General features: G+C 47.4%; 1 protein-coding gene across 1 annotated transcript; it reads right to left on the bottom strand.

The window, feature by feature from the left end:
- Nucleotides 1-85: 85 nt before the first annotated feature.
- On the bottom strand, nt 86-25,955 carry LOC310659140 (uncharacterized protein). The gene is made up of 10 exons (XM_083402306.1): nt 25,938-25,955; nt 22,807-22,990; nt 21,820-21,852; nt 20,127-20,237; nt 18,497-18,686; nt 15,294-15,494; nt 12,301-12,578; nt 8,549-8,614; nt 6,953-7,118; nt 86-330 (listed from the first exon to the last, which is right to left on the bottom strand). Exons 2-10 carry the CDS (start codon nt 22,962-22,964, stop codon nt 268-270), a joined length of 1,266 nt encoding a protein of 421 aa, XP_083258432.1. The 5' UTR covers nt 22,965-22,990; nt 25,938-25,955; the 3' UTR covers nt 86-267.

The raw sequence follows: 25,955 nt of genomic DNA, 5'->3' as shown, positions 1-25,955 counted from the left end.
AACAATCAGTTTTTGCTTAATTCTTTATAACATTTCTGCTAAAACCATATAACTTCATTCCAGCATCCTTCTAACATTCAAAATCACCCCAAAGCATATATCCCAGCAAGGAGAAAGGAGAGCGTCAAAACAATTATCCAAAGTGGGTCTTTTTGTGTGTGTGTCTGTTGACTACGGCCTCTAGGAGAAAGATTGTCAAGGCACAATCTACAGGATTCCAGAGCCAACAACTGATGGAAGAAGGCAAGATCCGCAGAGGAAATGGCTTCAGATGGTGGGGGACACACAGAACGGCAGATTCGAGAGCAGATGAGCAGCGGCGTTCACCACCTGTGGTAGAAAAGAGACAAAATGGGCACATTAGAAACACTGAGAATCCTAGGGCAAAAGGGAGGGACCGCCGTCTTGTTAACAAGGTGTGAAGAAGCACTTTCTCAAGGCACGTGAACGAAAGGACTGATTCATTCGCTGCATGGTTAAACTGTGGAACTCCCTCCCACCGGAGGCAGTGATGGCCGACAACTTGGGTGGCTTTAAAGAGGACTGGACAAGATTGTGCAGGAAGAGAGGGCTATATCCGTGGCTACCAACCGTGATGGCTATGTTTTGCCTTTGCAGCTTGAGGCAGCTACGCTTCTGAATACCAATTGCAGGAAGCTACAGGAGGGATGCGGGTGGCACTGTGGGTTAAATCACAGAGCCTAGGACTTGCCGATCAGAAGGTCAGCGGTTCGAATCCCCACGACGGGGTGAGTTCCCGTTGCTCGGTCCCTGCTCCTGCCAACCTAGCAGTTCGAAACCACGTCAAAGTGCAAGTAGCTAAATAGGTACCGCTCCGGCGGGGAGGTAAACGGCGTTTCCGTGCGCTGCTCTGGTTCACCAGAAGTGGCTTAGTCATGCTGGCCACATGATCCGGAAGCTGTATGCCGGCTCCCTCGGCCAGTAAAGCAAGATGAGCGCCGCAACCCCAGAGTCAGTCACGACTAGACCTAATGATCAGGGGTCCCTTTACCTTTACTTTACAGGAGGGTAGAGGGCTCTTGTGTCGGCATCTTGCTTGAGGGTTCTCCAAAGGTAAATCAAGGAAGATTAAACATCAGGAAGAACTTTCTGAGGGTTGGAGGTGGTTGGAGGATGGATGGCGGCTAATGGATTGAGGCTGAATCCTGACAAGACAGAAGTACTGTTTTGGGGGGACAGGGGGTAGGTGGATGTGGAGGACTCCCTGGTCCTGAATGGGGTAACTGTGCCCCTGAAGGACCAGGTGCGCAGCCTGGGAGTAATTTTGGACTCACAGCTGTCCATGAAGGTGCAGGTCAAATCTATGTCCAGGGCAGCGGTTTACCAGCTCCATCTGGTATGCAGGCTGAGACCCTACCTACCTGCAGACTGTCTTGCCAGAGTGGTGCATGCTCTGGTTATCTCCCGCTTGGACTACTGCAATGCGCTCTACGTGGGGCTACCTTTGAAGGTGACCCGGAAACTACAACTAATCCAGAATGCGGCAGCTTGACTGATGGTTGGGGGAGGCCGCCGAGACCACATAACACCAATCCTGAAAGACCTACATTGGCTCCCAGCACGTTTCCGAGCACAATTCAAAGTGTTGGTGCTGACCTTTAAAGCCCTATACGGCCTCGGCCCAGTACACCTGAAGGAGCGTCTCCACCCCCATCGTTCAGCCCGGACACTGAGATCCTGCTCCAAGGGCCTTCTGGCGGTTCCCTCATTGCGAGAAGTTAAGCTACAGGAAACCAGGCAGAGGGCCTTCTCGGTAGTGGCACCCGCCCTGTGGAACGCCCTCCCACCAGATGTCAAAGAGATAAACAACTACCTGACATTTAGAAGACATCTGAAGGCAGTCCTGTTCAGGGAAGTTTTTAATGTGTGACATTTTAAATGTGTGACATTTTAATGTATTTTTAATCTTTGTTGGAAGCCGCCCAGAGTGGCTGGGGAGACCAGTTGTTGTTGTTGTTGTTGTTGTTGTTGTTATTATTATTATTATTATTATTGCTGTTCAACGCTAGAACGGATTCCCTTGGAAGATGGTGGACTCTCCTTCCTTGGAGGCTTCTAAGCAGAGCTTAGATGGCCATCTGTCAGGGATGCTTTAGTTGAGATCCCTGCACTGCTTGACCAGATGTCTCCAGTTCTGGGCACCACAGTTCAAGAAGGACACTGACAAACTGGAACGTGTCCAGAAGAGGGCAACCAAAATGGTCAAAGGCCTGGAAACGATGCCTTATGAGGAACGGCTAAGGGAGCTGGGCATGTTTAGCCTGGAGAAGAGGAGGTTAAGGGGGGATATGATAGCCATGTTCAAATATATAAAAGGATGTCACATAGAGGAGGGAGAAAGGTTGTTTTCTGCTGCTCCAGAGAAGCGGACACGGAGCAATGGATCCAAACTACAAGAAAGAAGATTCCACCTAAACATTAGGAAGAACTTCCTGACAGTAAGAGCTGTTTGACAGTGGAATTTGCTGCCAAGGAGTGTGGTGGAGTCTCCTTCTTTGGAGGTCTTTAAGCAGAGGCTTGACAACCATATGTCAGGAGTGCTCTGATGGTGTTTCCTGCTTGGCAGGGGGTTGGACTCGATGGCCCTTGTGGTCTCTTCCAACTTGATGATTCTATGATTCTATGAACCTTGGGGTCTCTACAATTATTCTATTCTATCAAGGGCACCTGGGTCTTAAGCCACCTAGGTGGGTGGTCATCAGTAGATCCACACCAGCAGATCCATATCTATGATCTGCCCACCCGTACAATGCTATGCTAGGATTACAGACCTTGCAGGGTCACTTATTAAGCAGTTCCAAGTTTTGGGATGGGATAACATCATGCCTGACACCTCTCGAGTGAACGACGATGGCAGGTTCATAAACTGAAGCCCTTTGATGGCAACTCCACCCCAAGCATTGTTCGGAACCAATGGGCCAAATCAGCCAGACCGAGTCTTTGCCGACTAATAAATTAGCCAGAAGAGAGACTTTTACAGCAGCTCAACATAGCAGGCGCTTTCTTCGCAACCAGCTCCATACCGCAGGCTCAGGCTGTTCAAAGAAGCTGTCGCACATGGTGCCAGGGACCGCTCAGAAAACGGCATATTTCACCTCCAGGTCAGCGGTTCCCTTTTGGATCACGGCGTCTCGTGAGCGAAAGGGGCCCATTCACATGTAGGATTCTTTGGCAGGGGGTTTCTGATGGAGGAGTTCCAGTTCAGTTCCCAAGAAGAAAGGGGACCAGATTTTAATTTTGGTCCCCTTTCTTCTTGGGAAACGAACTGGAACTCCATCATCGGAAGTCCCCTGCCAGAGAATCCTACAGCCGCCTAAAGCTCATGAGACGCCTTCAGCCTTTCATATAGAGTCTCTCCAGTCCTTCATCCTTCAGCAATTCTAAGGGAAAGTGATGGAGATTTCAGCAATTTAAGAATAAGTTCTTGTGCCTTTCTAGCTTTGTCTCGGGACGCAGGTGGCGCTGTGGGTAAAACCTCAGTGCCTAGGACTTGCCGATCGCATGGGTGGCGGTTCAAATCCCCACGGCGGGGTGAGCTCCCAGCGTTCGGTCCCAGCTCCTGCCAACCTAGCAGTTCGAAAGCACCCTAAGTGCAAGTAGATAAATAGGTACCACTCCAGCGGGAAGGTAACGGCGTTTCCGTGCGCTGCGCTGGTGCTGGCTCACCAGAGCAGCTTCGTCACGCTGGCCACGTGACCCAGAAGTGTCTTCGGACAGCGCTGGCTCCCGGCCTCTTAAGCGAGATGAGCACACAACCCCAGAGTCGGACACAACTGGCCCATACAGGCAGGGGTTTACCTTTACCTTTTAGCTTTGTCTCCAATATTATTTTACATAGTTCTGACACCATGACAGATATTGTCCCAGCCACCATGTTAGAACTCTACACACCACAGAAGTTCATTTCTAAGCTGAGGGGTACAAAATAGGAAGCACCCTCACTCAGCACAACATGGGGGGGGGGGATAAGGGGCTCCAATGACCTATCTCTCCCCCCCTACACAACAGTACACAAATCAATACGATCAGGGCTTTTATTCAGCTGAAACTCACCGGAACACAATTCTGGCACCTCTCAAGTGGGCACCATTGACATTCTAAGAGAATGAGGGTTCGTGGTGGGTTCCAGCACCTTTTTTTCTAGAAAAATAGCACTGGATATAGCTGATCTGACTCAACAACCCACTCAGTTGTACAAACGAAGCAAACTTCAACCAACTGAATGCAACCAACCAAGCACTAGACCCTCCAATCTCTCGCGCCGCCGACCAAAGGAAGGAAGTCATAGAATCATAGAATCATAGAGTTGGAAGAGACCACAAGGGCCATCGAGTCCAACCCCCTGCCAAGCAGGAAACACCATCAGAGCACTCCTGACATATGGTTGTCAAGCCTCTGCTTAAAGACCTCCAAAGAAGGAGACTCCACCACACTCCTTGGCAGCAAATTCCACTGTCAAACAGCTCTTACTGTCAGGAAGTTCTTCCTAATGTTTAGGTGGAATCTTCTTTCTTGTAGTTTGGATCCATTGCTCCGTGTCCGCTTCTCTGGAGCAGCAGAAAACAACCTTTCTTCCTCCTCTATGTGACATCCTTTTATATATTTGAACATGGCTATCATATCACCCCTTAACCTCCTCTTCTCCAGGCTAAACATGCCCAGCTCCCTTAGTATACAGTGCAACCTCGGTTTTCAAGCATCTCAGAAGCCAAACAATTTGGAACCCAAACGCCAAAAACCCAGAAGTGAATGCTTCCATTTTCAAACGCGCCTCAGAAGTTGAGCAGCTTCTGAGGCATGTTTCTCCATTTTCTCAATGGAATTTGCTGACCGCCCATTGCTCCTCGTTTTTCAAACGTTTTGGAAGTTGAACGGTCTTCTGGAACGTTTGACAACCAACCGCTGTGTAAGTAAAGGACCTACTCACGTGACTCTGACACAAAAATCCCGCACAAACACTACACAACAGAACGAAAGATCAATATCCCCTCCATTTTTCCGTCCTCTCTCTTTTCACCCAACCGCATACATGGCAACAGTACGTCCTACCGAATGCCAACTGTGAAAAAGACTCCGTGAATTGAAAGCGGTGATATTCTATGTGCTTTTCTTTGTTTGTTTGTAACACAAGAAAATCTTTAATAAAAACTATTTTTAAAAAAACAACCGCACACAATTGCAGGGGGACAGGGGAAAGTTGTAAGATGGCGCAACGGCGGCCATCTTGGCCAGGAAAAGCAATATCATCTAGGCTGATCCACAAATGAAGGTGAAGGAGAAAGTTCCCAGAGCAGTGGGGTAGCGGGCCGGGATTACAGGGGGTCAGAGACCCGTTTTTGCAGTCCCTGTCTCCAGCACCCTAGAGCAGCCCAATCAGCATGAAAGGGGAGCTTTAAGCCAGTCTATGATATTGTGTTGCTGGAGGAGACTCTTGAGAGTCCCATGGACTGCAAGAAAATCAAACGCATCCATTCTTAAGGAAATCAGCCCTGAGTGCTCACTGGAAGGACAGATTGTGAAGCTGAGGCTCCAGTACTTTGGCCACCTCATGAGAAGAGAAGACTCCCTGGAAAAGACCCTGATGTTGGGAAAGATGGAGGGCACAAGGAGAAGGGGACGACAGAGGACGAGATGGTTAGACAGTGTTCTCGAAGCTACCAACATGAGTCTGACCAAACTGCGGGTGGCAGTGGAAGACAGGAGTGCCTGGCGTGCTCTGGTCCATGGGGTCACAAAGAGTCGGACACGACTGAACGACTAAACAACAACAACAAATGCTATTGTGTTTTTAAGGTCAGGGAGGAAGGGAGTTGGGCGTACCAGCAAAATCTTGAGGGCACCAAGTTGGGAAAGGCGGTTGTGGAAGTCGCAGCAGGATGCTCAAATTCCCCCGAAGCCTTTGCTTATGTATTATGCATCTGCTACAAAGCAAAGAAAGGAATCACAGAGCAGATTCCTAACATAGCTTTGTGGGCTCAACATGCCTTTCTGGGAGAGAACGTTGTCGCCTTTTGCCTGGGCTGGTATTTCCATTCCACACACACACCTGTGCACCTGGATGGGCGTTTTGTTTGAGAGCAACTGTAAAAGGGGAAATGATTAATAGGCAAACTGTTATGCGTGGCAGAGATAATGGCTAGAGAAATACACAGATGCCCAGAAGGCTGGACAGATCCTGGAGACGAGATGGGAGTCAAGTTTCACTCATGCGAATGAAAGAAAGGGGCACATGCCTAAGAATGGATCCTGTGCCAAATGTTAAGGCATTCTGGGTACAAAAGGAGTGATTCTCGGGGTGTCAAAATAACTTTCGCAGCTGCGTGTTGTCAATTGGCGGCCGAACAGGCAGATGTTTGGATGCTGTTCTGTACTGAGTTGAATAGGATCCAAAAGGCAGCAGTCTGATTGGTCCTAGAACAATAGGATTCAGAATGCAGCGGTCTGATTGGTCCTAGAACAATAGGATTCAGAATGCAGCAGTCTGATTGGTCCAAAGGAGCCACCCAATCCAGCTCCAGGTGGAGTGAATCCGCTACCTGATTGGCCCTCAGGTGAATCCCGGAATTAGCCAATCACGTGGGGCCCATTGTGTAAATAATGTATATAAAGCAGACATTCTGGGGGAACTTCCATTCCTCCTCACCACTATGAGCTGAATAAAGAGCATGAAATCCACTCTCGACTTTGAATATATTTCAGGAGCCTTTCAAAAATGGAAATCCAGAGCAGCAGCTTCTTCTTCCCAGACAGTTGGGGGTCCCACAATGAACGTGATGGAATTGTGACATGGCCAATCCAATTTGGCTATACGGTCATGTCATTAAGCCAGTTCAAAGTGAGGGCAATGCTTCCTCCCCTCGCTCTGAACGGGCAATCATATATATATATATTACACACAGACCCACACCCACACCCACCCACTAGGCCTTACATCCTCTGGCTTGCTCAGCTCCTTGTAGGGTAGACAGACAGGCTTCCTTTGACCCCTCTGCCACTTTTCCCAGAATTTGGTAAACAGGTATTTGTCCATGGCTTCTGCAATCTCCTGAGGATTGTCCAACTTTCGGAAATCCTCCGATGGAAGAGCTTGGATGAATCTGGAGACAACAGTTGACATTGTTAAGAACAATCTGTGTCCTGCTTCATTAGCTTGTGCTATCTGTCTTCCCTCCCTCTAACACAGAGGCTCTCAAACATTTTTTCTCAGAGCCACGCTTTCAGGGGGGAAATTGCTTACGTCACACTGATTTTTTTTTTATATAAGAAATACATTGGAAAACAAAAAGAAACAACTCCTAGCAGTGCTTGATTTATAACGTATTATTATTATTATTATTATTATTATTATTATTACATAGCAGCCTATATCTCAGGGTGGTTCACAATGCAAAGTTACATCACATGAAGCAGGAAATACCATACTCTTCTGTGGGTAAGACTAGCGTTTTTTTTACTCTAAAATAATGTTAAAAAATGGGGGTCGTCTTACACATCTCCCCCCATTTTCATAAATTTGAGACCCTCAAAATAGGGGTCGTGTTATACACGGAAAAATACGGTACATAATCAAAATAATCAAAACCTAATCCAGATAATCAAAACAATTAACAATACTAATGTATACACACCAATAATCAAAACACTCCCCAACAAAAGCCCCTAACCAGAACTCTAGCCCACAGATACAAAAATCCAAATTAAGAAATAACATTTAACAACAATTTAAAACAACCCCACCCTCCAAATAGTATAGCACCCGCCCAGGTTAAAACCCCATTCCCATTAAAATGATAATTTTAACATAACAGGGCTGGCCCACGCCCTCGTTCAACCCCCTTCGGTGTCTCCCCATTGGGGCTGGCCCTGCTCCCAGGGCAGGCAGGCTTTATAGAGCCTATAAAGTAGAACACAACTACTTTATAATATGACCCTGGGACGTGAAGAAAGTATAAGACAATGCTGGTACATAAGAACATGTAAAGGTAAAGGTAAAGGGACCCCTGACCATTAGGTCCAGTCGCGAAAGACTCTGGGGTTGTGGTGCTCATCTCGCTTTACTGGCCGAGGGAGCCGGCGTACAGCTTCCGGGTCATGTGGCCAGCATGACTAAGCTGCTTCTGGCGAACCAGAGCAGCGCACGGAAACGCCATTTACCTTCCCGCCAGAGTGGTACCTATTTATCTACTTGCACTTTGACGTGCTTTCGAACTGCTAGGTTGGCAGGAGCAGGGACCGAGTAATGGGAGCTCATCCCGTCGCGGGGATTCGAACCGCCAACCTTCTGATCGGCAAGTCCTAGGCTCTGTGGTTTAACCCACAGTGCCACCCGTGTCCCTGTAAGAACATGAATCATCCTCAAAATACAAACGAGCCTGCCAATCCCTGGCACTTGCCAGCTAAGACTCTTTAAAGTTGAAAGAATGCCTAGGATGGTGGCTGAGCCTTCTGTGTACAAACCATATGCTCTAGCAATGACCTATGGTCTATTGTATTGCCTCCACTCCAAACACACCATGACTTTCCTTACCTTTCGCACCCATCCAATTCCAGCCTGAGTCTTTCTTCGTAGCCTGTCAACTCTTCCTGCAGTTCCCTAAGAGACAGGAGAGAGGGACTCAGAGCTGATAGTCCCAGGCAGCTGTTACGGCTTGTAGAAGGCGGTTGGGCCACAACTTGTCAGACACAGGCCCACCGTCAGTTGTCAGACTCTGCCGTGATCAGCAGAGTCTGCACAGCTCCAGCAGAACGCCGTAGCTTTCCTGCTTTCCAGTAGGCTAGCCTTTTCCAGAGTTAAGGAAACTCCTTCCCAACTCAGTTGAGATTAAAGTGCTTATCGCCTCAAGGCACAAGATGGAGCCAAACACAGTAACTATTATAAGGCAGATCTTCTCGTCTTGAAAGAAGCAAATATGCAGAGAGATCCATGCTAGTTCACAATGCTGTGTCAAACCACCAAACATGATTGCTTACAGACCCACCGTAGCCCCATATAATGACTGCCATGGAATCTTGACTTTTATACCCATCTCTGCATGCACGCATATTCCTGATTTAAGTGAGCAACCTTTGTTGCTAGGCTCCCGAATGCACCTGACGTCCTATCTCTAAACAAGATCCAAACGTGGGTGTGTGTGCTAGCCGAAGACAGAGGCCAAGTGAAATTTCACTCCTGTTTTAAATTACACCAGCAGCAGCCTCAAGTGACAGTCTGGAAACAAGCCTGTCTGATCATCTGAAGGATCATCTGCCCGGACACTGAGGTCCAGCTCTGAGGGCCTTCTGGCGGTTCTCTCACTGCGAGAAGCCAAGTTACAGGGAACCAGGCAGAGGGCCTTCTTGGTAGTGGCACCCGCTCTGTGGAACACCCTCCCACCAGATGTCAAGGAAATAAACAACTACCACCAGACTTTTAGAAGACATCTGAAGGCAGCCCTGTTTAGGGAAGTTTTTAATGTTTGGTGTATTACTGTATTTTAATATTTGGTTGGAGGGCGGGGTATAAATAATAAATTATTATTAATATTATCTCAAAAACACCCTTTGGCCATATAATAGGCATGTCCAAAGTCCGTTTCGGGGGCCTAATCTGGCCCGCCAGTCGGTTTAATCTGGTCCCTCTAGCAGTTTATTTCCTGGGGGTAAAATCCTTTAAAAAGCTCAAAAACCTCAATCCTAAAAAAAAGGTCAACAACTTTGGTTGGCCCTTCATCAAATCTGGCCCTCTTTGAACTAAGTTATGGCTCAAGAAGCTGGACAGGGGTTCCGTCTGCAGCAGTGCTTCTCAACCTGTGGGTCCCCAGATGTTGTTGGACTACAACTCCCATCATCCCTGAGCTCTGGTCTTGCTAGCTAGGGGTGATGGGAGTTGTAGTTCAACAACATCTGGGGACCCACAGGTTCAGAAAGGCTGGTCTACAGGAAAGGAGAGCTGAGGCAGGAAATCGCAATGTACAGTGGTGCCCCGCAAGACGAATGCCTCGCAAGACGGAAAACCCGCTAGACGAAAGGGTTTTCCGTTTTGGAGGTGCTTCGCAAAACGAATTTGCTATGGGCTTGCTTTGCAAGACAAAAATGTCTTGCGAGTTCCTGCGGGGTTTTTCCCCCTCCCCCCCCCTTTTTCCCAAGCTGCTAAGCCGCTTAACAGCTGATCGCTAAGCCACTCAACAGCTGATCGCTAAGCCGCTTAACAGCTGATCACTAAGCAGCTTAACAGCTGATCGCTAAGCCGCTTAACAGCTGATCGCTAAGCCGCTTAACAGCTGATCCACTAAGCCCACTAAGCCGCTAATAGCCTTTTAGCAGCTAATCCGCTAATCCCTTAAGCCTTTAATAGCCGCTAATAGCCGCTAAACCGCTAATAGCACTAATCCGCTAAGCCGCTAATGGGCTTGCTTCGCAAGACGAAAAAAACCGCAAGACGAAGAGACTCGCGGAACCAATTCTTTCCGTCTTGCGAGGCACCACTGTATATTAGGTCTTCTGAAGCTTTCCCAGCAAGGCTCTTCACTGGAAGATAACCGGATCCCTTGGTCTGCATAAGTATCTACAAAGGTCTACCTCTTTGATGTCGTCCTTAGATTCACAGTTAAAAATCACACCCTACTTACGGGGCCAGGTGCGTTACTGCCTGCCTGCATCCTCGGCTTACCTGTGCCTCTGTGATGCAGAGAAAACTCCTACAGATAGCTCATGAAACTCTCAGTCTCGAAACAATAGGCACCGATATCCCAAAGAAGCAGGGAAATACTTTTTATGTATGCAGCAACAGCCACACGGATGCTACTAGCCCAGAGGTGGAAAGTAGAAAAAGTCTAGGCTGAAATGGCAAATCTGACTTGAAAGCTCAGGAACCAAGAAGACAAAAACTTTTTTTAAAAAAGAATGGGAAAAATTTATAACTTATTTAGGAGACCGCTGTCAGCAGATGAAAACATCAGCGGGGTTTTAATTGCACTTGTAATATAACAAATACTATGGATAATATGAATGGATACAAAATTTAGATTATGGAATAATACGCGGTTGTAAATGTTGACAATAGGAGCCACGGAGGGGATGGGGGGGAAGTCTCGAGATTCTGAGAAATCTCTATACAGCGGTACCTCTGGTTGCGAACAGGATCCATTCCGGAGGCCCATTCGGAACATGAAAAGAACACAACCCGCAGCGGCGCATCTGCACATGCGCAGGTTGCAATTTGCCGCTTCTGCGCATGCGCGTGGTGTCATTTTGCGCTTCTGCACATGTGCAAGCGGCGAAACCCGGAAGTAACCCTTTCCGGTATTTCTGGGTCGCCGCGGGACATAACCTGAAAGAACGTAACATGAAGCGGACGTAACATGAGGTATGACTGTATAGGGATATGCATTTGGACTGTTATAAATTTATATTTGTAAAATCAAATAAAAATGATTTAAAAAAGAGAGAGAGAGAGAGACTCAGTCTCAGGGTTTGGGGTTCGAGCTCCACATTGGGCAAAAAGATTTCTGCATCGCAGGTGACCTTGTGGTCACCTCTACGATTCTATGATTCTGTGTGCCTGTTCCTATGAAACATCAACACTGGCTCCAGAGTCTTTGCCACTCAAAGGTAAAGATAAAGGGTAAAGGGACCCCTGACCATTAGGTCCAGTCGTGGCCGACTCTGGGGTTGTGGCGCTCATCTCGCTTTATTGGCCAAGGGAGCCGGCATACAGCTTCCGGGTCATGTGGCCAACATGACTAAGCCGCTTCTGGCGAACCAGAGCAGCGCACGGAAACGCCGTTTACCTTCCCTCCGGAGCGGTACCTATTTATCTACTTGCACTTTGACGTGCTTTCGAACTGCTAGGTTGGCAGGAGCAGGGACTGAGCAACAGGAGCTCACCCCATCATGGGGATTTGAACCGCCGACTTTCTGATCAGTAAGTCCTAGGTCCTGTGGTTTAACCCACAGCGCCACCTGCGTCCCTTACTTGCCACTCAAAAGTAGTCCATAAACAGAATATGGCAGCCTCGAACACAATTCCACCCTGTCTGAAACAGGAATCCAATGCCTTAGGAACATAAGCACATGAGCCTGGTGGACGCCCAGACGCCCATGGGAAACCCGCAAACAGGATTTGAACGCTCTCCCCTCCTGTGGTTTCCATCAGGTGGTATTCCAAATCATCGCGGCCTCCAGCTGTGGCAGCAGAGCAGAGCCAGCCTGGACAGTAGCCATCAAGCCTCTTTTAAAGCCATCTAACTCGGTGGCCACGACTGCCCTCCTATGGCAGTGAGTTCCACCGTTCTAACTTACAATATCCTGGAATGAAAGTGATGCACAGCGCTGCCGACGTCGTCTCTCCTCCGCTGCAGCCTTGCGCCGAAGGCTCTCCTGGCTGCCTCCTTCAGGTCTGCTTTGGCTTGGGCTACGTCGGTTGAATTGGATGTCGGTGCCCGGAGGAGGGGCCACATGTGCAGAGGGAGAGCAGAAAGACTTGGCGGATCGTGGAGAAACATCCCGTCCAATAGCTCCACGGAGGTGGACTCCTTGATGGCAGTGGTGTAGCGGTTGTCTCGCGCCACTGGGTTGTCCTGGGAGAAACGTTGGACAGGCAGAACGCGGCAACTAGACTGGTGACTGGGAGCAGCCACTGACACCATATAACACCGGTCCTGAAAGACCTGCATTGGCTCCCAGTGCGTTTCCGAGCACAATTCAAAGTGTTGGTGCTGACCTTTAAAGCCCTAAACGGCCTCAAAGGCCCAGTATACCTGAAGGAGCATCTCCACCCCCATTGTTCTGCCTAGAGACTGAGGTCCAGCTCTGAGGGCCTTCTGGCGGTTCCCTCCCTGCGAGAAGTGAGGTTACAAGAAACAAGGTGAAGAGCCTTCTCGGTAGTGGCGCCCTCCCTGTGGAACGCCCTCCCATCAGACGTCAAGGAAATAAACAACTGACTTTTAGAAGACATCTGAAGGCAGCCCTGTTTAGGGAAGTTTTTAAGGTTTAATGTTTTATTGTGTTTTTAATATTCTGTTGAGAGCTGCCCAGAGCGGGACGGGGTATTAATAATAATAATAATAATAATAATAATAATAATAATAATAATAATACAGTGGTACCTCGGGTTACATACGCTTCAGGTTACAGACTCCGCTAACCCAGAAATATTACCTCGGGTTAAGAACTTTGCTTCAGGATGAGAACAAAAATTGTGCAGTGGTGGCGCAGCGGCAGGCCCCATTAGCTAAAGTGGTGCTTCAGGTTAAGAACAGTTTCAGGTTAAGAACAGACCTCCAGAACGATTTAAGTTCTTAACCCGAGTTACCACTGTAATTATTATTATTATTATTATTATTATTATTATTATTATTATTATTAAAAAGCAGTGCAGGTTACGACACATCCTTAAGGTGCACTGTGTTCACTACTGATCACAAACCAGATGTGCCCCAGTGGAGGTCGAAGGTTTGGAGAGACAGTGGGTGGGGTCCAATATTCTCTGTCCCCTAGTGCAAGAGCCCTTGAGCTACTGGATGGCAGAGTATGAAGGCCGCACAACAAAGAAATCCAATGCACCAGTTGTGCTAACAATGGAGCTGTAGAGCTGGAACGGGGCCCAAGGGTCATCTAGTCCAACCCCCTGCAATGCAGGAATTGTGCAACACCTGCTTTTTGTGCAAAAAAAGAAGACCTTTGGCCATGCACTTGTGTTTTCTCTTGAGCAACAGCCGATCCGAGTTGTACAATCTGTTGCACAGTAATTTATAGCAATGCGTTCCCTCTTGTTCCGGCTACTGCTAAGTGACTTTAACTTAGGGCCGCAATGGGTGCAACTCAATGGCATGTGGGGAGTGAAGTCTCCTCTCGTCATCTCAAAATGATCTCTTGGGAGCTCCCCCTCCTTCTTTCTTCCATGACTTCCTCCCCCATCTCTCGGTTCCCTCCCTCCGGCTAGCAAAAGCAACGATTTCCACATGCAGTGCATGATCAGCTTGTGGAACTCCCTGCCACAAGATGGCTACTAGTCGACATAGCTTTGGGATTGTGTATCGGTGGCTAATAGGTAAGATGGCTCGATGGATTCTCTGTGTTTCAGAGGCAGTTTACATATCACCAGTTCCGTTTACAGAAGGAAAACTGATGCAAAGGCTACCCAGAAAGCCTTTGCTTCAACTCACTGTCTACTAGGGATGGGAGAAATTCAGTTCAGGTTGTATGTAAAGGCTAAACAACCTAATTTGAACTTCCTGGAACAATATATGGGCAGAAACACAGCCTCCTGTCAAAATTCACACCCGTCTGAATTTTGCAATGCAATCAACTTATATGCACAAAATTGCATATACGGTGGTGCCCCGCAAGACGAATGCCTCGCAAGACGGAAAACCCGCTAGACGAAAGGGTTTTCCGTTTTGGAGGTGCTTCGCAGGACGAATTTCTCTATGGGCTTGCTTCGCAAGATGAAAATGTCTTGCGATTCCTGGGAGGTTTTTTTCGCTCCCCACCCCCTTTTTCTAAGGCACTAAGCTGCTAATAGCCTTTTAGCAGCTAATCCGCTAATCCCTTAAGCCACGGGTGTCAAACACAAGGCCCGCGGGCCAAATCCGGCCCGCCAGACCTCGTCATGTGGCCCGTGTAGCCGCCGCCGGCCGCCAACCTTCACCTTTTATGCTCGCTTTTTTTTTTTGACACAAGAAAGCAGCCTCTTCAGCGCATGCGCAGCAGCCTACAAGCCAGAGAACGTCTGCCCTCTAGCGGCGCCGGCCGTTCTACACAGGAAACCTCCACTTTACATGCATTCAGGAAACCTCCAATTGTTTTTATATTGAGTGCATGCCATACTACAGATACAACCGGCCCTTTGAGGGTGACCAAACTGCTGATGCGGCCCCCGATGAATTTGAGTTTGACACCCCTGCCTTAAGCCTTTAATAGCCGCTAAACCGCTAATAGCGCTAATCCGCTAATGGGCTTGCTTCGCAAGACGAAAAAACCGCTAGACGAAGAGACTCGCGGAACGGATTCTTTTCGTCTTGCGAGGCACCGCTGTATCAATCATGAAAAAATGCATTATATTGGGGTGGGGCGTCGTGGAGCTTGCAAAAATGTCTACATTAAAGGAAATATGGATCTCTTAGAAGAAAGTGGCACTAAAACGCTGATGAATTTTCACAAAGGCTTAAAAAATAAAACATAAACGTGAAAATGGAATGCGAGCTGCAAAATCATCGGGTTAGGAAAAGGCTGGCCTAACCTTCTCCTTTCTCCCTTTCCAGCCACTACCGGGCTATCGGCTTACACCTCACCTTGAGCGTGAGTTGCTTCAGCCTGCGGAGGCCTCTGAGCACGTGCAGAGCCTCGGGCAGCCCGCCAATGTCATTGCCGGAGGCACAGAGGACGTTGAGAGACAGCGAAGAAGCCAGAGGCAGCAGGCTGGCGATGCGGTTCTTCTGCACATGGAGCTCGTGGAGCCGGGGCAAATTCTGCACACCTTCCAGAGACTCCAACTTGAGTTGGGAAAGAAGAAAACAGAAAATGCTTCAGACATCTGAAGGCAGCCCTGTTTAGGGAAGTTTGTAATGTTTCATAGAATCACAGAATCATAGAGTTGGAAGAGACCACAAGGGCCATTGAGTCCAACCCCCTGCCAAGCAGGAAACACCATCAGAGCACTCCTGACATATGGTTGTCAAGCCTCTGCTTAAAGACCTCCAAAGAAGGAGACTCCACCACACTCCTTGGCAGCAAATTCCACTGTCAAACAGCTCTTACTGTCAGGAAGTTCTTCCTAATGTTTAGGTGGAATCTTCTCTCTTGTAGTTTGGATCCATTGCTCCGTGTCCACTTCTCTGGAGCAGCAGAAAACAACCTTTCTCCCTCCTCTATGTGACATCCTTTTATATATTTGAACATGGCTATCATATCCCCCCTTAACCTCCTCTTCTCCAGGCTAAACATGCCCAGCTCCCTTAGCCGTTCCTCATAAGGCATCGTTTCCAGGCCTTTGACCATTTTGGTTGCCCTCCTCTGGACACGTTCCAGTTTGTCAGTGTCCTTCTTGAACTGTGGTGCCCAGAACTGGACACAGTACTCCAGGTGAGGTCTGACCAGAGCAGAATACAGTGGCACTATAACTTCCCTTGATCTAGATGCTATACTCCTATTGATGCAGCCCAGAATTGCATTGGCTTTTTTAGCTGCCGCGTCACACTGTTGGCTCATGTCAAGTTTGTGGTCAACCAAGACTCCTAGATCCTTTTCACATGTACTGCTCTCAAGCCAGGTGTCACCCATCTTGTATTTGTGCCTCTCATTTTTTTTGCCCAAGTGCAATACTTTACATTTCTCCCTGTTAAAATTCATCTTGTTTGTTTTGGCCCAGTTCTCTAGTCTGTCAAGGTCGTTTTGAAGTGTGATCCTGTCCTCTGGGGTGTTAGCCACCCCTCCCAGTTTGGTGTCATCTGCAAATTTGATCAGGATGCCCTTGAGTCCATCATCCAAGTCGTTGATAAAGATGTTGAATAAGACCGGGCCCAAGACAGAACCCTGTGGCACCCCACTAGTCACTCTTCTCCAGGATGAAGAGGAACCATTGATGAGCACCCTTTGGGTCCGGTCAGTCAGCCAGTTACAAATCCACTGAGTGGTAGCATAGTCAAGACCGCATTTTACCAGCTTCTTTACAAGAATATCATGGGGCACCTTGTCAAATGCCTTGCTGAAATCAAGGTAGGCTACATCCACTGCGTTCCCTTCATCTACCAGGCTTGTAATTCTGTCAAAAAATGAGATCAGGTTCGTCTGACATGACTTATTTTTCAGAAATCCATGCTGACTATTGGTGATCAAAGCATTCCTTTCTAGGTGCTCGCAGATTGTTTGCTTAATGATCTGCTCCAGAATCTTCCCTGGTATTGGTGTCAGACTGACTGGGCGGTAATTATTTGGGTCCTCTCTTTCCCCCTTTTTGAAAATAGGGACAACATTTGCCCTCCTCCAGTCTGCTGGGACTTCGCCTGTTCTCCAGGAATTCTCAAAGATGATTGCCAGTGGTTCTGAGATCACATCTGCCAGTTCTTTTAATACTCTTGGATGCAGTTCATCTGGCCCTGGAGACTTGAATACATCTAAACTAGCCAAGTATTCTCGTACTATCTCCTTAGTTATTCTGGGCTGTGTTTTCTCTACTGAATCATTTGCTCCAAATTCTTCAGGTCGGGCATTGTTTTCTTTCTCGGAGAAGACTGAGGCAAAGAAGGCATTGAGGAGTTCAGCCCTTTCTGTGTCCCCTGTTTGCATTTCACCATCTTCTCCTCTGAGTGACCCCACTGTTTCTTTGTTCTTCCTTTTGCTACGAACATACCCATAAAAGCCTTTTTTTGTTGCTTTTAACCTCTCTAGCAAGCCTGAGTTCATTCTGTGCTTTAGCTTTTCTGACTTTGTGTCTACACGTGCTGGCTATTTGTTTGAATTCCTCTTTGGTGGTTTCCCCCCTTTTCCATTTTTTGTACACATCCTTTTTTAATCTTAACTCAGTTAAAAGTTCTTTAGATAGCCACCCTGGCTTCTTTAGGCACCTTCCATGTTTCCGTCTCATTGGTATTGCCTGAAGTTGTGCTTTTACTATCTCCCTCTTAACAAACTCCCAGCCATCATGAACTCCCTTTCCTTTTAGTATTACTGTCCATGGGATCTCACCCAGCACTTCCCTAAGTTTTATGAAGTCGGCTTTCTTAAAGTCAAGAAATTGAGTCCTAGTATGCTTGGCTGCTCCTTTCCGTTGTATAGTAAACTTCATTATCTGTCAAGCATCTTCTTCATTCCTGACGTGAATCTGGACTATCTGAACCTGTTAGGAGAAGTTTTGATCCCCTCCCACTTCTTTTTTTAGGAAAACCAACTCTCCAGGCCGTGATAAAGGTAAAGGTAAAGGGACCCCTGACCATTAGGTCCAGTCGTGGCCAACTCTGGGGTCGCGGCGCTTATCTCGCTTTATTGGCCGAGGGAGCCGGCGTACAGCTTCCGGGTCATGTGGCCAGTATAACTAAGCCGCTTCTGGTGAACCAGAGCAGCGCACGGAAACGCCGTTTACCTTCCCGCTGGAGTGGTACCTATTTATCTACTTGCACTTTGACGTGCTTTCGAACTGCTAGGTTGGCAGGAGCAGGGACCGAGCGACGGGAGCTCACCCCGTCACAGGGATTCGAACCGCCGACCTTCTGATCGGCAAGTCCTAGGCTCTGTGGTTTAACCCACAGCGCCACCCGCGTCCCATCCAGGCCGTGATACTGACGCTCTAAATCCGAGATGGGGAATCGGTGGCCCTGGATGTGTTATGCGACCATAACTCCCAGCACATTGGGCTATTGGCTATCCTGGCTATCCAGCTAATGGAAGGTGGAGTCGAATTAAGTATTGAGGGAAATACGCTCCCCGCACCCCACTGCTCTGCATCCAGCTCCTGGGAGTCACCCACTTTCGAGATCCTGAGCACCGCCCCCCAAAATACCTGATTCGAAGACAAATTCAGCCGTGTCAGGTTACTCAAGAGAGGGAAATCGGTGAGGCTCCTCAAGTGATTGTGAGATACATGCAGGGCGGACAGCCGGGGGCAGTTTTCCAGGCCCTTCACCTCTCCGATCGCGTTATAACTAAGGTTAAGGGCCACCAGGTTAGGAAGGGGCCCCATGCCTATCATGCTGCAACCCCAGATAAAAGCGAAAAAAGAAGGAATTTTAATTAATTGATGACTTTTTTTTGCATATCGTGTTGTTTTTATGATGTTAGCCTCGGCCGGGGAGGAAGAGATACAAATAAAAATGTATTATTATTATAATTTATTATTATTATTATTATTATTATTATTATTAAGGTTGCCAACGTGTCATTCAGGACGTGTGTCACTGTTGAGACCTCAAAGACAAGGCGCCGTCCACCCTATTGCCTCTCCAAAACGTTAGCTCCTTTCTAACCATGTCCACTTTCCCCCAGGGTGCTGATGTGAACAAGCTCCCCAATTTATCTATATATCGTAATCCTCTGTTTCAGTTCCTGGTGGCTATTTGTGAATGTAGACACCTGCCCAACCTTGCAATCAACCCCGGGCTTTTGATATTGCCCCAAATGTCCCAAATGTCAGTTTTGCCACCTTTAAATTGGGGTTGCAAAATCAATGGTGGTGGCGGTGATATTTTGGGTCATCCCTACTACGTTCCTGGTTCCAGTTTTGATCTCTGGGATCTCCGGGTTAAAAGTTCTCAGAGACCTACAGCCAGAGATCTGCCACCCGCTCGACAGGGAAAAATATGTTGAGCCCACAGACCCTACAAGTGTCCCTATTCCCCAGGGACAGTCCTGGATTTACAGAAGCCATCCCGGTTTCTGATCTGATCCCAGAATGCCCCGCTGTTCCTTACGACATTGCTATTTTCATCGGAGAAATGTTGGAGGCTATGGAGTTATGCGAACCAAGGAGATAAGTAACTACACAACCTTTAGAAGACATCTGAAGGCAGCCCTGTATATAGAAATTGTTTTTTTTTAATGTTTAATGTTTTTATGTATGTTACAAGCTGCCCAGAGTGGGGCATAAATAACAAAATAATAATAATAATAATAATAATAATAATAATAATAATAATAATAATAATTGTTGTTGTTGTTACTGAATACAGTGGTACCTAGGGTTACAGACGCTTCAGGTTACAAATGCTTCAGGTTACAGACTCTGCTAACCCAGAAATAGTACCTCGGGTTAAGAACTTTGCTTCAGGATGAGAACAGAAATCGCGCGATGGCGGCAGCGGGAGGCCCCATTAGGTAAAGTGGTGCTTCAGGTTAAGAACAGGTTCAGGTTAAGAACCTCCAGGTGCATTTTAAATAAAAGGATACATTCTACTCATGTAAAAACATGCTGATTCCCAGACCATCCGCGGGCCAGATTTAGAAGGCGATTGCCAGCTTTGTATGAGACACCAGCAAAGAGGATAAAACTCTGAACGCTACGCCCTGCTGAGAATTGCTCTTGCTCAGGGGCAAGGCCCCAAATTGCCTCTCTCTCTCTTCTCCACAGGCCTTAAATTTCTCCACACAAAGACCCCCCCACCACCACAAAACGCCATCCATCAAGTCGCACTCACGTGCTTAAAGCATTAAGCGACACGTCCAGCTCGGCCAAATTCTCAAACGGGAAAAGAGCTTCGGGTGGAATCTCTTGGAGTTCATTTAAAGAGATGTCAAGCTTAACAATCCTGAGGAATGAAGCAGGGAGTGGGAAGGAGAGAGAGAGAGAGAGAGAGGGGGGGGGGGGGAAATCAAAACTATTTCAAAACTCTCCTTCCTCCTATCCCCCAAAGCAATAACCATCACGATTCCTTTTTTTTCTTTTTTAGCATCTAGCTAATGATGCCCTTTTGTTGTATAACACCCCCCCCCCTTTTTGTGTGTGTGTGTGGTGTTTTTTAAAAAATATTGTATTAGTTTTCTTTTGGGCTTTTTATTTATTTAATAAAAGGCCACCCTCCCCAGTTTTGGACAAACTTTCAGTAATGCGGTTCCAGAAATGGCAAACAGGCATGTTGAGCGTGGCAATCCATCAAAAAGGCAGAATAACAAACCGAGGTGGGGGGAGCTGAGAACAAAGAGACAAACTTGAATCTAGTTGAACTTAGGAATGTTTGAGGCATTTGGTCTTTGCAAAATCACAGTACGGACTGGCCTGATCAACACCACATGGATTAATGTGTGTACGTAGATAAGGATGTAGCTATCCACCTGGATTTGGCACTTCTCTGAAGGCTGCCGTGAAGTTATTTTCTCCCAAAAAAAAAAAAGTAGTATCAAAATGCATTTAGAATTAACTAAGAATTAAAGAGGGTGACGCTGTGGTCTAAACCACAGAACCTAGGGCTTGCCGATTAGAAGGTCGGCGGTTCGAATCCGCGCGACGGGGTGAGCTCCCGTTCCTCGGTCCCTGCTCCTGCCAAACTAGCAGTTCGAAAGCACGTCAAAGTGCAAGTCGATAAATAGGTACCGCTCCGGCGGGAAGGTAAACGGCGTTTCCCTGCGCTGCTCTGGTTCGCCAGAAGCGGCTTTGTTATGCTGGCCACATGACCCGGAAGCTATCTGCGGACAAACGCCAACTGCCTCGGCCTATAGAGCGAGATGAGCGCCACAACCCCAGAGTCGTCCGCAACTGGACTTAACAGTCAGGGGTCCCTTTACCTTTAAGAATTAGTGAATGGGCTTGCTTTCCTCCCTCCTCCCTCCCAGTCTCCTTTCCTTTTCTGTCGTGTCTCAGACTGTGAGACTGAAGGCAGAAACTGTCTTCTAAAAGATATGTGGATTTCTCCAAGTTGCTTTGGGAGCTGTATTTGGCTGTAGAGTGAGATAACTCACTGGATCCAGGGCTTATCCACACTTAACTTGTGCCCTGCTTTTTCTAGATGCAGGTCTGCACTTTAAAGCTCTGTGCCCCGTTCTCCCCCACGAAACCTGCTCTTTAGTGCTCAATCAGAACAAACATCAGTTTGGGATTTCTGAGGATTGACGTTTGCTCTGATTGAGCACTAAAGAGCAGGTTTCGTGGGAAAAGTTCTGCAGCAAAAGCAAGGACGCTCGGACATGGAGCTTTAAAGTGTGGACCTGGAAAGACTGGAGGAAAGGCAATTGTGGACATGCCCTCTGAGAAAGGTGCCTTTGCGTCACAATTTAGAAAACTCCAAGGAGGCCCGTTGGGATCGCTCCAGTATAAATTCTCAAAGCAAGCACTGGTGCAATGCTCAGGCGGATCGAGCGAAGAAATTGAAGCATTCTCTTGCATTTCTTACCTACCGTTCAGGAAATTCTGTCTTTGGAAATGATTGCCTGGAACAGAAAGGAAGAACAACTTTAAGCATCCATTTGCTCCTTTGTCCAGGAGTGGGTGAACAGACTAAAAGGGAAAATGTGATTTCAGTGTCAACAAATGTGAAGCGATGCACCCTGGGACAAAACATCCTAACTTTAGGCAGCTGCAAAGATCGATGAAATTGTCAGCCCAGCGTGCAACAGCTCTGAAGAAAGGCAAAATCCATGCAAGGAATCATTAGGAATTGAAAATAAAACTACTGGTATTGTGAGTTGAGTTTGGCAGAGACGCTGCCTCTGAATGCTAACCTAAGAGGATGGTGATGATAATATTAGTAATCATAATAATTTTATCATTTACCGTATTTTTTGCTCTATAAGACTCACTTTTTCCCTCCTAAAAAGTAAGGGGAAATGTGTGTGCGTCTTACGGAGTGCGTCTTATGCAGGCTGCGCAGCTATCCCAGAAGCCAGAACAGCAAGAGGGATCACTGCTTTTGCTGCGCAGCGATCCCTCTTGCTGTTCTGGCTTCTGGGATTCAGAATATTTTTTTTTCTTGTTTTCCTCCTCAAAAAACTAGGTGCTTCTTATGGTCTGGTGTGTCTTATAGAGCGAAAAATACGGTAGATAACTGGGTTTCCCCAGCCACTTTGGGCGGCTTCCAACAGAATATTAAGACACCCAAAAAAGCCCTCAAACGTTAAAAATGTTCCTATACAGGTCTGCCTTCAGACGTCTTCTGAACGTCAGATAGGTGTTTATTTCCTTGAGGGTGTTCCACAGGGCAGGCGAATTGTGAACCGCCCTGAGTCTTTATGATGAAGGCTGGCATATAAATAAATAAAATAAAAATAGATCTTTCAAGCCTGCCCGTAAAAACGTCATGTAAACATGGCTAACAAGTGTTTGAAAACGTATTACATATCTATAGTTCCCCAACAAATCACGCAGCAAGGCCATGGGTCCTTTACCTGGGGTCTACAGATCCAAATTCAAAGTTGAACGCTAACTGCTTAAGTCGAGACATCTTCAAACAGAGAGAATAATGAGGCCCAGGTGTTTCCACGTTCCAGGTGAAGGGAAGAGGGTCCACTTCCACAGTCCGGTCTTCAACATACTGACGGTTCATCTCTTGAGAAATACTGGAGCAATCTTCTTTACGAAAGGAGGAAAAAAGACATTTCTCTCTCTGTGAGTGTCTTCCTAAGCCCAGTAAGAATAGAATCACAGAATTGTAGAGTTGGAAGGGTCCACGTGGGTCATCTAGACCAACCCTCTGCAATGCAGGAATTTTGTGCCCAACTGGGGCTCGAACCCATGACCGTGGGGACAGGGCTGTCTTTACCTGGGGGTGTAAGGGGCGCTGTATTCTGGGGGGCACCAAATGTATACCTACTGTATACCGGACCCTCTAGAAAAAGAAAACACTGATTCATGGGGGCGGGTGAGTTCTGTGTGTTCTGGGGACCCATCGGTGACACCCCGAAGACTGACAGGAAAACCTTGCCCTCAGATTCCTCCCCGTTGGCACAAAAGAACCTCTAGGGCAGTGGTGGCGAACCTTGGCCCTCCAGATGTTTTGGAACTACAACTCCCATCATCCCTTGCTAACAGGACCAGTGGTCAGGGATGATGGGAGTTGTAGTTCCAAAACATCTGGAGTGCCAAGGTTCGCCACGACTGCTCTAGGGTCTAAAATCTTCGCTGGGTTGAAAATTCCATGATTTTGTGCTCAAAACCTTGTTATGAAGCCTCTGATTTGAAGCCGAGATGCACCTCTTGCAAATTAAACATTGACGGGGGTCAGGAAGACCTGGGGGGGGGGGGGAATCGGCCTAAACGCCACAGAAACCACCCTGTTCTCAGACCCAGCGAAGGGAAAGGATTTTGAAACATGCAGTAGGTAATTGAACATGAAGGCTCTGACGCCTGCCTAGCAAAAGTTCACCACCTCGCCTGTGATCTTTCACTTCAGACGTATTAGACCGAAATGCCTTCGGGGAGGTTTAAGTGCTGTACTATTAATGCTAAAACAAAGGAAATAACCGCCGTACAACGCCACAGCTTTAGGGTTTCCCGAAGCGGGAAAGAACAGAGGAACGGCCTTTAATCTCAAACATCCCTCAAAGGCGTTACGTCGACAGGGTTCAAGCAGTTGGCTGCCCAACCTCCCATGGCCTCCAATTCAAAAACGAGGGAAACTTTCTTGGTCCTTTGTCATGTGGACCGTGCCAGGCGCTGTACAGAGCAGCAAAATTATAAGAGTCCCGGCAGCAGAGTGAAATGTGGGATGGGACCGATGCGAGGATCCTTGCACAATTGAGCATTTGAGCGCCTCAAGGGGTTTGCAGCAGGACAGGCTTGCTAGCACACTGTATCCTGCTGACAACATAACGAGTTTTGCATGAGGCTAAAGCATCTTAAAAAGCAGAGACATCACCTTGCCAACAAAGGTCCGTATAGTTAAAGCTATGGTTTTCCCAGTAGTGATGTATAGAAGTGAGAGCTGGACCATAAAGAAGGCTGAAGGCCAAAGAATGGATGCTTTTGAATTCTGGTGCTGGAGGAGACTCTTGAGAGTCCCATGGACTGCAAGAAGATCAAACCTCTCCATTCTGAAGGAAATCAGCCCTGAGTGCTCACTGGAAGGATAGATCCTGAAGCTGAGGCTCCAAGACTTTGGCCACCTCAGGAGAAGAGAAGACTCCCTGGAAAAGACCCTGATGTTGGGAAAGATGGAGGGCACAAGGAGAAGGGGACGACAGAGGACGAGATGGTTGGACAGTGTTCTGGAAGCTACCAGCATGAGTTTGACCAAACTGCGGGAGGCAGTGGAAGACAGGAGTGCCTGGTGTGCTCTGGTCCAGGGGGTCACAAAGAGGCGGACACAACTAAACGACTAAACAACAACAAAGCATGGGTAGGCAAACTAAGGCCCGGGGGCTGGATCCGGACTAATTGCCTTCTAAATCTGGCCCACGCATGGTCCAGGAACCAGCATGTTTTTATATGAGTAGAATGTGCCCTTTTATTTATGTTGATGTCAATCAACATTTGATGATCTCCTTCTATTGGTCCACAATAGAAAGTGTCCTTTCATACTGCATCACGGTGTGGTACGCTGGTTTAACCCACAGCGCCACCCGGGTCCCTAGTACATGGGTAGATGAGTCCAAAAAGCCCGGGAGACAATTTTTCATGGCTCTCTAGCGGCTATGCTGGCTCATTTACGGGAAGCAATGTGTTTAGCATTAACTCTGGATGTGTTTATTTGATTCTGACCAAACTAAGCCTCCTAGAGCACAACATACAGGTGCGTTGATGCAATTCCGCAGACTAATTCGAAGCTCAGAATCTGAAGAGGGTTTAAGCAGCCGGGAAATATCCTACAGGCTGTAAGGTCCACCCGTCTGCCGGCTAACGGTGCTGTCGAAGCCAAACAACGGCAAGAGAAGTTGATGAACTATGCAGAACTGGCAAAAATGACAGAAAGAGAAAAGGACAACAGAGACTTTGAGAAAGATCGGGAACCATTCGTATTATATTTGCAGAAACAGAGAAAGGCAATAGACTTGATGGCAGGACTTAAATAAACACCCACATTATTAGCATCAGAAAATGTTTGGAAGATAGTGGAATAAGATGGTGTATTTAATTTTATTTTTATGTTTTTAAGGTTTGATGTTTTGTTATTAATAACTTTTTCCATTCAGATAGCAAAGCGGGTGGAAATAGAAACAAACCGGAAACACAAGTTGGGGAAAGTCTTGGAGGGGAGGGAGGGAGGAATATATAGTAAACGTTAAGAATTTGAGATGTATGTAATGAACGAAAATGAAAAATTTATTTTTTAAAAATAAAATAAAGGACCTCCTCTCGGCCTTTTTGGATTCTTGGTTCTAATTCCAGAGGGTTGAGGGATTCAAAAGCAGTTAAAAAGAAGCAATTAGCAGGGTGGCTCTTTGCCCGTGGCAAAGCCAGGGGGCAACCCATTTATTAAGAGTGGCACACCTTGACGCGAAGGTGATGAGGGTAAAAGAGGAAAGCAAGACTGCGGAGGTTATTAATGTGAGGGAGAAGCCGAGAGATCCATCATTCTGACCTGGGAAATTGTCATTTA

This window comes from Podarcis tiliguerta (genome assembly GCF_965153285.1).
Source record: "Podarcis tiliguerta genome assembly, chromosome: 10".
Classification (NCBI taxonomy): domain Eukaryota; kingdom Metazoa; phylum Chordata; class Lepidosauria; order Squamata; family Lacertidae; genus Podarcis; species Podarcis tiliguerta.
This window is presented reverse-complemented; position numbering and strand designations above follow the sequence as displayed.